Source organism: Neophocaena asiaeorientalis, unplaced genomic scaffold (genome assembly GCF_003031525.2).
Source record: "Neophocaena asiaeorientalis asiaeorientalis breed wild unplaced genomic scaffold, Neophocaena_asiaeorientalis_V1.1 scaffold871, whole genome shotgun sequence".
Classification (NCBI taxonomy): Eukaryota; Metazoa; Chordata; class Mammalia; order Artiodactyla; family Phocoenidae; genus Neophocaena; species Neophocaena asiaeorientalis.
In genome coordinates, this window is record NW_020175454.1 from 1,048,368 (window position 1) to 1,061,952 (window position 13,585).

General features: G+C 60.6%; 1 protein-coding gene across 1 annotated transcript; it reads left to right on the forward strand.

Moving 5' to 3' along the window:
* Window positions 1–4,104: 4,104 nt before the first annotated feature.
* On the forward strand, window positions 4,105–10,483 carry GTPBP6 (GTP binding protein 6; the record flags this gene model as incomplete). Its single annotated transcript, XM_024768087.1, is given in 8 exon segments — window positions 4,105–4,435; window positions 4,989–5,059; window positions 5,187–5,317; window positions 5,644–5,714; window positions 6,866–7,024; window positions 8,436–8,644; window positions 9,751–9,930; window positions 9,933–10,483. Coding segments are annotated over 8 exon segments (1,431 nt in total), but the record flags the coding sequence as incomplete, so codon positions are not given.
* Between the last annotated feature and the right edge of the window lie 3,102 nt (window positions 10,484–13,585).

Below are 13,585 nucleotides of genomic sequence, written 5' to 3' on the forward strand. Positions count from 1 at the left end.
GCCCTTATGGCGTGGCTTCTGGGAGCGGGACTCCGAGAGCTGGACTGCCCCCACCCGACCCGCTCCCGGCAGCCGCACCCCTGCAGCGGGCCTGGAAATCCTAATTCTGGGCTGGGGCGCCTTCCCGTGTGCACATAGCGGGTCCGGGGCCCCTTCCCCTTTCGGGCGCGCCCCAGGTTGTCGCTCGGCCCTTCTGCCCCGCGCAGCCTCCCCATCTGTAAAGGAAGAGAATCCGACAGCTAACGCCGGTTTGCACGGGGTGTGTCGCTCAGCTTTAAGCCCTTGTTGACCCGCTTTCACTGTGTAACGCTGAGTACGCCCGAAGGTTGTGCACAAGCGTGTTCACACGCCCTTTGTAGCAGAAACCGTGAACCCGGCTGAGCCCCTGAGACGCCTGGGACCTGCCTCCATGGCCCTCGGGCATCAGCAACCCCACTGTACCCGCCCCGGTCGGGCTGGGAGGACAGCAGACACGCCGGGCAGGAACCCGCCGCTTGACCTGAGTGCTGTGTTCAGAACCCAGCGGGAAGGCGGACGGACGGGGGCGGGGACGGGGCCGTCTCACCAGGGTGGTCCTGGATGGCCTGGGGAGACGGACCCCACGGATGAATAGGGACAGTGTCCAGGGTTAGGGCTCCTGAGGGAGCACGTCCTGGGCCCTCCTGGGACCGCTGCCCCTCGGCTGTTTAGGGGCTGTCAGAACCAAGTCACTGCAGTGGTGCAGCCATGCAAGGAGTCAGGTCATCACAGGTACTCTGGGTTTGAGCAGAGCAGTGACGCAATTGCGGGTTGGGGGGTGGCATTCTCCTTATTCCTTTACTCCTCTTAGACCTTTATTGAGATACAGTTAGCAGAGCATAAGATTAACCACTTTGAAGGGTACCGCTCAGGGGCAGCTAGTACGTTCACAGTCTTGTGCAGCCACCACCTCTGTCTGGTTCCACAACATTCTCATCTCCCCGGAAGGAGACCCTGGGCCCTCAGTAGGAGGCCTCCCTTACAACTCTAAGCAGCCAGGAGTCTGCCTTCTGTCCCCGTGGATTTGCCTGTCCTGGACATTTCATGTGAGTGATATGTGGTCTTCCGTGTCTGGCTTCTCTCACTGAGCACCATGTTTCTGAGGCATACATATGTTGTAGCCTGTGTCAGTGCTTCATTCCTTTTTTTTCTTAAAAACTTTTTTAGGGTGATTTTAGTTTCACAGCAAAATTGGGAGGAACGTATGGAGACTTTTCACATATACTCGCTGCCCTCACCAATGGATGGCCTCTGCCGTTTTCAGCATCCCCACCAGACGGTGAATTTGTTATAACTGACGAGCCTATGTTGACATAACATCGTCACCCCAAGTCCACGGTTTACGTTCATTAGGGTTCACTCCTGGTCTTGTACATTCTGTGGGTTTGGGCAAATGTATGATGACATGTATCCACCATTATAGCATCATACAGAGTAGTTTCACTGCCCTAAAAATCCTCTGTGCCCCACGCATTCATCCCTCCCTCCCCCTCTTAAACCCCTGACAAACACTGGGCCTTTTACTGTCTCCATTGTTGTGCCTTTTCCAGAGTGTCATAGACTTGGAATCACACAGTCTGTAGCCTTTTCTCACTGGCTTCTTTCACTTAGTCATATGCATTTAAGGTTCCTCCATGTCTTTTCATGGCCTGACAGCTCATTTCATTTTAGCGCTGAATAATATTCTGTTGTCTGGATGGACCACAGTTTATTTATCTAGTCATGTACTAAAGGACACCTTTGTTGCTTCCGTTTCGACAATTATGAATAAAGCTGCTATAAACACCGATGTGCAGGTTTTTGTGTGGATGTAAGTTTTCACATCCTTTGGGCAAATGCCAAGGAGTATGATTGCGGATTGTATGGTAAGACTATGTTTAGCTTTATGAGAAGCTGCCAAAGCATCTTCCAAAGTGGCCGTACCATTTTGCTTCCCTCCCAGCAGTGAGTGGGAGGGGTGCTGCCACGCTTGTCAGCATTTCGTGTTGTCAGGATTGTGGATCTTGGCTCTTCTAATAGGTGTGTAGCGGTGTCTCGTTGCTGTTTTAGTTTGCATTTCCCTGATGACAGAGGATGTGGACCATCTTGTTCTATGTTCGTTTGCCATCTGTATATCTTTTTGGTGAGGTGTCTGTTACGGTGTCTGGCCCATTTTTTAGTAGGTTGTTTTCTTATTGCTGAACTTTAAGAATTGTTTTTATATTTTGGATACCAGCGCTTATGGATGTGTTTTTTGCACATTTTCTCCCAGGCCTGTGGCTTAACTTCTCAGTCCGCTGATGACGTCATTTGCAGAGCAGACGTTCTTAATTTTCCATGTTGTCATATGCTTGAACTCCAGGATCCTTTCTCTGCCAAGTCCAGTCTACCAGCAGGCCCACGTGAGGCGTTCGTCATTTCTGCCAGAGCGCTTGTGATCTCTAGCAGTTCTTTTTGGTTCTTTCTTGGGATTTCCATCTCTCTGCTTGCCTTGCCTGTCCGTTCTTGCATGCTGTCTACTAAATCCATTAGAGCCCTTGGCATGTTAATCATAGTTGTTTTAAATTCCTGGTTCAGTAATTCCAACATCCCTGCCACGTCTGGTTCTGATGCTTGCTCTGTCTCTTCGGATTGCCTTTTGGTGCGCCTGGTAATTTTTTCTTGATAGCTAGACGTGATGCACAGGTGAAAGGAACTGCTGTAAATAGACCTTAGTGGTGAGGGGCTGACGTGTGGGGGAGGGGAAGCCTTCTGTGGTCCTGGGATCAGGGTTCGGTCTCTTATGGTGCCTGTGCCCCTGGGCTGTGACCCGCACTAGTGCTTCTCCGTTTCCATCCCCACCGAATCCTAACCCTGGCCTTCAGGGTGGGGTTGCGGGGTGCCAGACCCCCAGGCAGGCAGCTGTGCAGCGCAGCAGGAGGGAGGCCGCTGGCACCCGCGCAGGCTCTCACCACGGAGCTGGGGCCGTGGCCCCTGTGATCAGGAGAGACAGCACCTGCAGGGATTACTGCTGGGTCAGACCTGGAGTTGAAGGACGGAGGTCAGGCGTGACCAAGCACGTGCTGACCTGAGCGACCAGCAGGTGCAGGAGGTGGGACAAGCTGGCGGGCCCATGGGGCGTCACACCCAAGAAGACCACCTCCCCTTGGCCTAGAGAATGGGGGACCCCGCCCCTCATGTCCCAGAAGATGGGGACCCCCGCACAGCCCAGAGGATGAGGACCACGGTCCAGAGAAGGGGGGGGACCCTGATCTGTGGCCTCAGACCCTGCCTGGCCCCTACTCCCCAGCCTCTGGCCTGTGTCCTGGCTGTGCCTTGAGGAGGGTCAGGTGACCCCAGAGACAGCAGCACCCAGGTGTCCGGGGAGTGGGGACAGCAAAGCAGCGGTGCCACAGAGGGGCCACGGCTCTGAGATTCTGTGCAAGGGTGGCTTCCCAGGGGGCTGGGGCACGGGCACGGGATGGGGGGCCGGCCTCCCATGGGGCTTGGGGTACACGCTCCACATCTCACAGAACACGCCCGGGGCCCCGCAGAGCTGTCCTCCAGGCCACCGCCCCTCCAGACCTGAGTCAGCCCCATCCACCCTGTCCGGCCCAGCCCCGGGACACGTTGGCATCACTGCCCATCTGCCTGCTGTCCCTCAGGGGAGAGTCTCGGCTATCCCATGCCCCCTTCCTGCTCGGGAAGGACCGTCAGGAGGAGAGCCTAGGGCGGGGAGGCCCCCAACAGCCCTCCATCCACGGCCTGTGCCCTCGGTGTCCTGGGCTCCTGCCCTGGCTAGGCCCTGCCTCGGGAACACACACACACACACACACACACACACACACACACACACACACCCTCACCTTTCACGGCCAGGGGCCCTGGGTGGGCGCTGCCTTTCTTGGGCCAGGCTCGGCAAGGGCCCCACCCCGCAGGCAGGGCGGCAGGTTTTATGGGCCCTTGGGAGCCTCACAGGGGATGCTGTCCAGTGGGTCACAAGGGACCATGAGTCCCCACGGGGCAGACGTCCCAGATTCCAACACGGGGGGTGGGGGCATCCCCGCGTCCCTGCTCAGCTCAGGGCCCTGCTCCCCTTCCCGGTCCTGTGTCCACCCCTCCTGACCATCTACCCAGAAGAACAGAGCTGCATTTCGAGCAAATGCTGATTGGGTCGCTTTCTCGGGACCGTTGTGTAGGCAGGAAGCAGGAAGCCGTCCCAGCCTGGGGCACGTGGCCCAGGGCCCTGGGCAGGGTTGGACACGGCCCGGGGCTGACCCAGCCGTAAATGACCCTCACACTGGCCTGTCTCTCCCCAAAGCTGAGTGGCAGGTGGTGGAGGCACAGGCGCTGGTGCACACGCTGGATGGCTGGTCGGTGGTGGACACGGTGGTGGTGCCCACCAAAACGCCAGACAGGAAGCTCGTCTTTGGCAGAGGGACCTTGGAGCGCCTGACAGGTGAGTCCAGCACACGTGTCCCCGTCACCCTCCCAGAAACAGAGCAAGCATGGCCGTCCCTCTGGGCCTCACAGGAACTTGGATCAGACGGCAAAAGCCACCACGCCCGTGTCAGAATTCACACGAGGCCCCAGCACACAGGCGGGACCTTTGAGAGTCGGGCGCACACCGGCCCTGCGCCCCAGCCCAGCCCACACCCCTCCCCAGTGCCCTGCGGTGGGGATCCTGCGTGTGACCCCTGCCCTCCGTGGACCGCAACGTCCCCACCCCAAAGCCATGTCTAGCTCACAGCTCAGAGCAGGAGACATGCCAAGGGGGGCGCTCACCGCCCATCTGTGTCTAACGGGCACTCAGTCCCCACGGGGTCACGGGACCCCCATGTGTGTGAGATCTACTCCCCTGAAGATGGACCCGGTCCGGTCCTTCCCGACCCACACTTGACAAATACTGTGCTCAGAGACTCGGGGTGTCCGGCGAACACGGCCAAAGTGCAGGGTCCCCAGACAGACATCATGGGCATGCAGACCTCTGAGAGGCCAACCTCTTTTCCTAGAGAAAATCAGAGGGTCCCCGGAAATCACCGCCGTCTTCCTGAATGTGGAGAGGATGGCTGCACCCACCAAGGTACCTCAGAAGCTCACTGTTTCCCGCCCACGGCGGCTGAGCGAGTGGGTTAGTGTCCCCGTGAGAACACAGGTCTCCACGGGCCTGGGGTCACCACAGGTCCCCTCCCTCGCGCTCCATCTTCTAGAAAGAACTGGAAGCCGCCTGGGGTGTGCAGGTGTTCGACCGATTCACGGTGGTTCTTCATATTTTCCGCTGCAACGCCCGCACCAAGGAGGCCCGGCTGCAGGTGGCGCTGGCCGAGCTCCCCCTGCTCAGGTACCTCCAGAGCCCGGGCTTGGGGCAGACGGAACCCTCCTTGGACCCCTTCTTGTTTTTCCATACCTCGACTGTTGCCAGGGTGGTGAGGGTAGAATGTGGCCAGTGGGGACGTGTCCAAGCAACCCACCTACTAGGGCACGTGGCCCACTGGAGTGCCACCCAGCAAGGGACCCTCCATCCCCTCCCGTGAAGGCCCACGCGGCGGGGCGGCCCCCAGCGAGCCTGTTCTTCCTGTCTAGATGCCCACTCCCCACCCAGGGCTCTGTCCCAGCCTCCCACGGGCACATGCTTCCGTCTCCTGAGCCGACCCATTTCCACGCCAGGTCCCACCTGAAAAACAACGTTGCCCACCTGGGCGGACGAGGACGGGACTCTCGCCACATCATGGGGTCAGGTACCGTGTCTGACGTCTTGTCACCGGGAGCTCAGAAGGGGGGCGTGTCGTGGCCACCACCCCCACAAAGGGGACGACGTCCCTCAGAGGTCCTGATGGGGCCTCGTCCGTGGTCACAGTCAAAGGGAGGGTATCAAGATGTTTCCCTGGTGCGGCCGTAACGAAGGATCACGAACCGGTGCCTTAAAACCACAGACATTCATCCTCCCCGAATCCTGCAGACCAGATCAAGGAGTTATAAGGGCTGGTTCCTTCTGGAGGCTCCAGGGGAGGGTCCTTCCCGCCCCTTCCAGCTTCTGAGGGCTCCGGGCGTCCCTGGGCTTGTGGCCGTGTCCCTCCCATCTCTGCCTCCGTCTTGACGGGGCTTCTCCTCTGTGTCTGTGTCTCTCCTCTTCTGTGTCTTAGAAGGACCCTGTCATTGGATGTAGGGCCACCCTCCTCCAGGAGGACCTCATCTCAGACCCTTCACTGCATCACATCTGCAGAGACCTTTTGTCCAAATAAGGTCCTGTTCTGAGGTCAAGGTGTCCCAGGGCTGTGGTCCCTCCAGAGGCTCCAGGGGAGGCTCCTTCCCGCCTCTTCCAGCTTCTGGGGGCTCCAGGCGTCCCTGGGCTTGTGGCCGCGTCCCTCCCGTCTCTGTCTCCATCTTCACGGGGCTTCTCCTCTATGTCTGGGTCTCTCCTCTTCTGTCTCTTAGAAGGACCCTGTCATTGTTTGTAGGGCCACCCTCCTCCAGGGGGACCTCATCTCAGACCCTTCACTGCATCACATCTGCAGAGACCCTGTTTCTTAATAAGGCCCCATCTGTAGGTCCTGGGGGTCAGGGTGTGGACACATCTTTGGGGCACCACTCAGCCCACTGTGGGTATCATGGGGGCCCTTCTGAGGCTCTCCCCTTGGCCTCTTCCTCCTGGGTAAAGGGGAGCCCAGGAGACCTCAGAGGGCAGAAGTGCGAGGCCACCTCGCGCCGGGCAGAGCTGTCTCAGAACAGAAGGTGTTGGGGCCAAGTGTACAGGGGAGCAGGCTGGGTGGGGGAAGGGGGCGGTCCCTGCAGCCCCAAGCGTGAGCCTGTCCACGTCCCCCGCAGGCACCCCCGTGGCTCTTGCCCCTTTTGTGTCTGCTCACTGACTCACCATGTTGGGTGTTTCTAGGAGAGTCTTTCATGCAGGTGCAAGAGCGCCTCCTGAAAGATAAGGAAGTGAAGATTCGAAAGGCCCTGGACAGACTGCGCCGGAAGAGGCTTCTCCTGGGGCAGCAGCGGAGGCGGCGGGAGTTCCCTGTGGTCTCCGTGGTTGGATACACGAACTGCGGTGAGAAGTGGGCCCTCCCCGGGGCCGGGCAGGTGTACGCTAGGGGGACCCACTTGCCAACCCAGCGAGACTGAGTATTCACGGAGGGCTAGCCCGCAGTGAGAAGGGCTGCACTCGGGCCCCGTCCCGGGGCGGCCCCCCGTGTGACTGCCGTGGGTGACGCCCCTCTTAGTGGATGTCCTCCAGACTCTGAGAACGAGGAAGTAGTGACAGTTTTAAGTCCGTTGAGAGTGGACAGGGTCTTGCAGGGATCAGAGTGGTTCAGATGTTGCCGAGGAAAACTTCACAGTCTGTCCTCAGCTTTGTCTGCACGAGCACATCAAGTGGACTCCATGTGGGGAAGAGTGTAGGGCGTCCTTTAGGGTCACAGGTGCCCTGAGGTAAGTGGAAAGCACCCAGTTCCCTCCACTGTGGGGATTCAGTCCACAACACTTGCTGGGCTCCCCTGAGGCCCGGCCCTGCCATGTGCTCGGGAAGCACCGCCGTGACGGGCCCGTCCCTTTATCAGGCGCTCACGGTCTGCGTCCAGAGGAGGGAGGGAATGTCCCACAAACGTGCACAGGAAGCTATGGGGTGGGTGTCCAGGCTTGAAAAGTCATAAATGTCTACGGGTAAAATCACCCGTGTCAGGAAATCCCAACTGCCCCTCCTGGCCGCATCCCCAGAGGGTGCCGTGTCCTCCGCTAACTGTCACAGGATCCAGTGAGTGTTGGCTTGATCCTGACTCTCACTGACCGGGAGTTTGGGGTCCTGCACTGAGCAGGGGCGTCCAGGCCGAGCCCCGCCATCCAGTTACTCGATGGCAGGACCCGTCACCACCTCCTGGTGGGCCATCGGCGGGACTTACAGGCGTAGCCAGGGGTGTCCCTGGGCTGGACGGTTACTGCTGCTGCCCCTGAACCTGGGCTCGGTGGAGAAAGTGTCCACGTTGTCAGGAAAGGCTGTGGAGGAGGGTGTTCTAGGACCCCCTCAGGTACACACAGCACTGTCTACACCCTCACTACCTCTCTGCACACACTGCACCCCCCTACTCCACCATTCCCTCGTCTACACGGACACCATACCACAGCTGGGTACTCCACGGGACCATCCCTCCGCCTGTTTGGATGCCTGCCCACCTCACATGCACGTCACCACTGTCTGTGTCTACGCCGTCTCTCCCGTCTACACCAGCACTCTTGCCCTGGCCCTGGTCCACTTTACTCTGAAGGCTAGACAGTGGCAGCTGAGTCCTTGCACAGCCCGCACAGCGTCCCACGGGTCCTGCGGAGAGTTCCGAGCACACAGACCTCCTGCCCCTGCCCACCCTCCAGCGCCCTGTGATCAGTGTGGGGCAGCCCCGAGGTCCACAGTGGTCGGTGGGGGACCGGAGGGGTCTGAGACGCATGGTCCCCTTGTGCCCGACGTGCAGGAAAGACCACATTGATCAAGGCCCTGACGGGGGACGCCGCCATCCAGCCCCGGGACCAGCTGTTTGCCACGCTGGACGTCACAGCCCACGCGGGGTGGCTGCCCTCCCGGCTGACTGTCATCTACATGGACACCATTGGCTTCCTCTCCCAGCTGCCCCACAGCCTGGTCGAGTCCTTCTCGGCCACCCTGGAGGACGTGGGCCATTCGGTGAGTGTGGAGGGCCAGGTCGCCTCAAATACCCACAAACAGGAGGCAGGTCCCCTCATCCCAACATCACGGGCCTGGGTCCCCTCATCACAACATCACGAGCCTGGGTCCCCTCATCACACCAGCACGGGCCTGGGTCCCCTCATCACAGCATCCCGGGGCAGGGTCCCCTCATCACAGCATCCCGGGGCAGGGTCACATTACACAAAACTTCACGATGACTGGATCCTCCCCATCCCTGCCCCTCAGCGAGCTGTGCTCTGACTGTACGAGTGCAAGTGCTGTGAAGGCAATGCTAATGAAGAAGGGGTTCTCTGCACCTTTTGGCTGCACTGGGGCCCCGAGCCAGTGAACCCTGGCATTTACTCAGGGTACAGGGGCTGCGGGGCCCTCCGGGTGACAGATGCCCCAGCACCTTCGAGGTCACAGCAGCTGAACCTGAGGGCCATGTGCAGCTGCCGGCACCGTCCTCGAAAGTGTCTGAAAATCTAGAACTGAACTGAAACACTGATTAAAAGAAAATTTAAGTTCATCAAAAAAAAGAGAGAGACAGCCCAGAAGCGAACCCCCCAAATCGTAAAGGGCACGTCCTTCCTGTGGCAGAATTAGCCTCAGCTCCTCTTTCTCCTTTTCTGTCTCTTCTGAAGTTTGCATAAGGTACCTGCCTGTAAAACGTGTGGAATAGGGGTGGAAGCCTTTTTAGAACGTGAGCTTGGTTTCACAGAAAAGTGGAGCGGCCCAGAGCCTCGAGCACAGCACCCGCCGGGTGGGGGGTTGGTGACGGGGGCAAGCGGCCGCACGTAGGCGTAGGGCCAGCACCTGCGGGGCGGGGACACGAGGCGGCCCCTCAGTCCGGGTGCACCTGGAGCGGCAGCCTGGCCCGGAACGAGGGGCACTGGGGGACTCCGTGCACGGCAGAGCGGCTCTGTGGCCTCAGGTCCCACCCTCCCCCTTGGGGCACAAGCCTCCGTGGGGCAGCCGCACCCCCCCCCGCCCCCACGGAGAGCGCTGCGCAGCCCCCATCGTGGGTCTGGCGGGTCTTCCCGAGCGGGGCCGGGCACCGCTGGCCCCGAGCTCTCCGACTGCCCGGCTCCTCTGGTCCTCAGGATCTGATCGTCCACGTGCGAGACGTGAGCCACCCCGAGACAGAGCTGCAGAAGGCCAGCGTCCTGTCGGCCCTGCGGACCCTGCAGCTGCCGCGCCCGCTGCTGGACTGCATGGTGGAAGTGCCCAACAAGGTGGACCTGGTTCCCGGGTGAGCGCCAGGGGCAGCCGCATCCCCCGCAGCCTGTCTGGCTGCTCAGGCGGTGAGCAGGTGCCTGGCCGCTTACCCGCAGGCCGGGGCCGTGGGCGATGCCACCCGCCAAGAAGCGGGACGCCTCGCTGGGGTCTTCGGGGCTCCGTCGGGGCCGCCCGTTCCCACCAAACGCGTCTTCCTCCCAGCTGGCTGCATCAGGAGGCCACGGTGCAGGCGGTGGACGTGAGGCCTGAGGCCGGGGTGGCCGACGTCAAGGTCATCATAAGCGACTCGGCTTACGGCAGGTTCAGGAAGCTCTTTCCAGGTTGAAAGGAGGCCCAAGGGTGGGGATGCTCCCCGAGGACTGAGGGGGGGGCTCCCCGGGGACCGGGGGGCTGCAACGTTCCCGCCTCAGGGAGAAGCGGGCTCCCTGTGTGGGCCCTACACCCCGTGAGCGTGGCGGGAGGGCCGGTGGGACTGGGAGCTGCGTCCATGGTGGCGCTCCGAGTGGTTCTGATTGACCGTTGGGCGTCTGGAGAGCTGACGGCCCGTCCAGGGTGCTTGAGCCGTGAGACAGTAAAAGCTTTGCGTGTGTTCGTGAACCAGCCTTTCCGGTCCTTCCGTGCCGGCCGCCCGGCAGAAGGCCTGCGAACGCTGGCTGTGAAGGAGGCAGGTCCGGCTTCCCTGTCCGCTCTGTGTCCACGTGTTCATGGCTGCCAGTCCTCGCCCTTCCCCACGGTAGCGTCAGGGTTATAATTAAAATGTCTCCCGACAGCCCAGCAAGCAGGAAGAATCTCCCCGTTTACTGGGCCAGGCGGCCGGGACCACCCATCACACACCCGTTAGTTGTCTTTACCCAAAGGAAAAAATACAACTTTGGGCATCCTGTCGACAAGCAGGGAATCACATCCTGGGGCCAAACTCCTCCATGATGAGGCAGGACCCCCTTCCCGATGTTCACTTTGCAGAGGCTCCAGGGCCCCCAGGCAGACGTTCCTGGGATGCAAACAGGCCGGGGGTCCAGCTTAAAGAGAGTCACACACACCTCAGGGAGACGGGACACTGCGCTGCAGGTTCTCTAAAGGGAAAGCGAATGAGAAGGGCGCTCCCTTGCCCTTTTGGCACCAGGAAAGGATTTTTTTCCTTACCTCTGTATTCAGCATTATAGGGCCGTTTCCTGAGTTGTCGCAGGCTTTCAGCACAGCTGGAAAAAGTCTCTGCGCTTCTTCTAAGCGTGTGGATGCAGGGTGTCCGTGTGAGCTTTCCTTGTTTTCTGAGACTCGGTTGTGCACATGCGGCTCTACAGGCTCCCCAGCTCAGTCCTTGGTGCGCCTAGGCCCTCCACGCCTGTTTCTGTAACTGCCATTCTGTGGAGTTTCCGCCTGGGGCAGTGTGGCAGGCGGAATCGTGTCCTCTACAACGTCCACGTCCTAATTCCAGAGACAATCCCCGCCCCCGAGGCCCCCCGGTGAACCCACCAAGCCCCCTCCCCGTGGGTCCCTGTGAACAGGAGGCAGAAGTGAGAGTCGGGGCAGGTGTGAGGACAGAACTGGAGTTTGGGCTGAGGAAACTGCCTCTGCGGAGACGCTGCTGTGAGGTGCAGAGAGGGGTCCCGACCCCAGCAATCCGGTGGCTCCAGAGCTGGGAAAGGGACGAAACGAGTCTTCCCTGGAGCCTCCAGAAGGATGAGCCCTGCCCGTCCTGGGCGTCTGCCTGGGGGGGGGCCACGTGCGACTGCTGCCTGTAGGACGGGGATAGTTAATCTGTGTGTGTGCAGCCGCCATCTGGGCGCCTGTGGCAGCATGTACAGGACCCACATGGGACCCCGGGGTGGGGGGGACCACCCGCATGGAATCCTGGGGCACGGGACAGTCGGGATGCGAGCCCCTGAGCCTACGTGTGCAGGACAGCCTCCCCGATCCAAGAGGAGGTGGCTCCAGCGACCACGCAGGCCGAGTGCAGAGCGGGACCAGGTCCTGCTCCGGGACCACAGCCCCATCCGGTCCTCTTGCACGGGGTCAGCCAGCCAGGGCCTCACGACAACTGCACTGCCGGCCTGTCCCTGTCCTTCTGCTCAGCCCCTGCGGGTCTCGTTCCTACAGGGTCCTTGAGGCAGGGGATGCTTTGCATAGACCCTGGTGGGTGGGGAGCATCCAGGCTCCCCGGGTCCAGCCCATGCGTTTGTCAGGCTGGGGTTGCCCACGTGGTCCCAGGGGCCCCGTCAGCCATCTTCCCTGCCGGGGACCTCTGGGCTTGGCTGCCGAGCTCCTCCCAGGTCCAGCCTCCCGGCTCGAGTCTGGTCCACCCCCAACTCCTCCCCGGCGGCAAGACACCAGCAAGGGCTGTAGGGGGTCGGTTCTGGCCTCTAGCCCCCTCTCCTGGTGCCCCTCACCTGCTGCCTGGGGTCCCCCCCACCCACGGAAGTCCCCTCCCTAAGGACTGAGGAGGCGAGCTCAGCCCGCGGCTGCCTCGGGCGCTGGCGAGGTGCTGCGGGGCCAGACACGTCCCCGCGGGAGCTGAGCGAGCGCACCCCAGGCAGGAGCACGAGGCGGGGCCTCACGGGGCCTGGGGTAGGGCAGGGGTCTCGGAGGGCCCGGAGGGGTGGATCAGGCTCGTGTAGGGTGGGAACAGGTGTAAGGCCACCCCTCCCCCCAGTACCCAGACCTTCCTACGGCCCTTCTGCAGAGACGGTCTCCACCTCTCCGCACTCCAACGTCCTGGACACTTCGGTTCCCCATCTGACTCCCGATCCCTCCAGCTGGCTGGGGAGAGGCAGCCTCATGAGACAGTGCGCACAAAGCTTTCTGGCCGGGCCTTGAGGATGGGGACTGGGTCCCACCTGTGCCAAGGAAGCTGGCATCTCACCCGGATTTGCCTCCGGTCTCTTGAAGGTGGACTGAAGGTCAGACAGTCCAGAGGCCAAGGGCCCCAAGGAGCGGGGTGTGGGCGCAGGTAGATCAGGAGCAGCTGCCCCTCTGGTCGGGAGAGTCCAACAACCCAGGGCTTTCTGGTTCCTGGGGGGAGGAGAGGGCAGAGGCAGTGGGTGCCCAAAGACAGGTCCTGCTTCACCTCTGGATGGAGCCACTCAGCTGAGGCCAGGTTTTGAGGAATTAGAGTTAAAGGATGCAGGCTAGGCGGTCAGGGTTAGAGGGTTAGGTTAGATGGTCTGAGTCAGGGTCAGGGTAAGGGTTAGGAGTCTGCAGATCAAGGTCGAGTACCTAGGGGCTAGGGGTTAGGAGTATTAGGGTTTAGGTTTAGAGATTAGGAGGTTAGGCTTAGGGAGTTAACAGAGATTTGGGCGTTAGGGTTAGTGGGTCAGTGTTAAGCATAACTGGCCCACGACCCCCCTAACCCCACACCTCTGAGTCCTCTAGGATGGACAGTACTTGCCCTGGGTCACTCATGAGTGTGGGGTTCACCTGGACCGCTGGTTATCTACTCCCCGCCCCCGCCCCCGTCCTGGAACCTGATAGCAGAAGAATGAAATGTCTGCTCCAGTCACTGACTGTTTCAAATCCAACTCAACCTCAGTCAACAGTTGTTAGGGCCTCAGAAGTCCACAGGGTTTCCTCCTCCCATCTGAACTGGAAAGAGTAGTGCTGGCCCCACTTGGCCTGGGCAGCCCCGGTCCAGCACAGGCCTGGCTGAGGTCACTCCATGGTCATGTTATGAATTTATACAGAGCTTGGTGCAGCGACCTACCA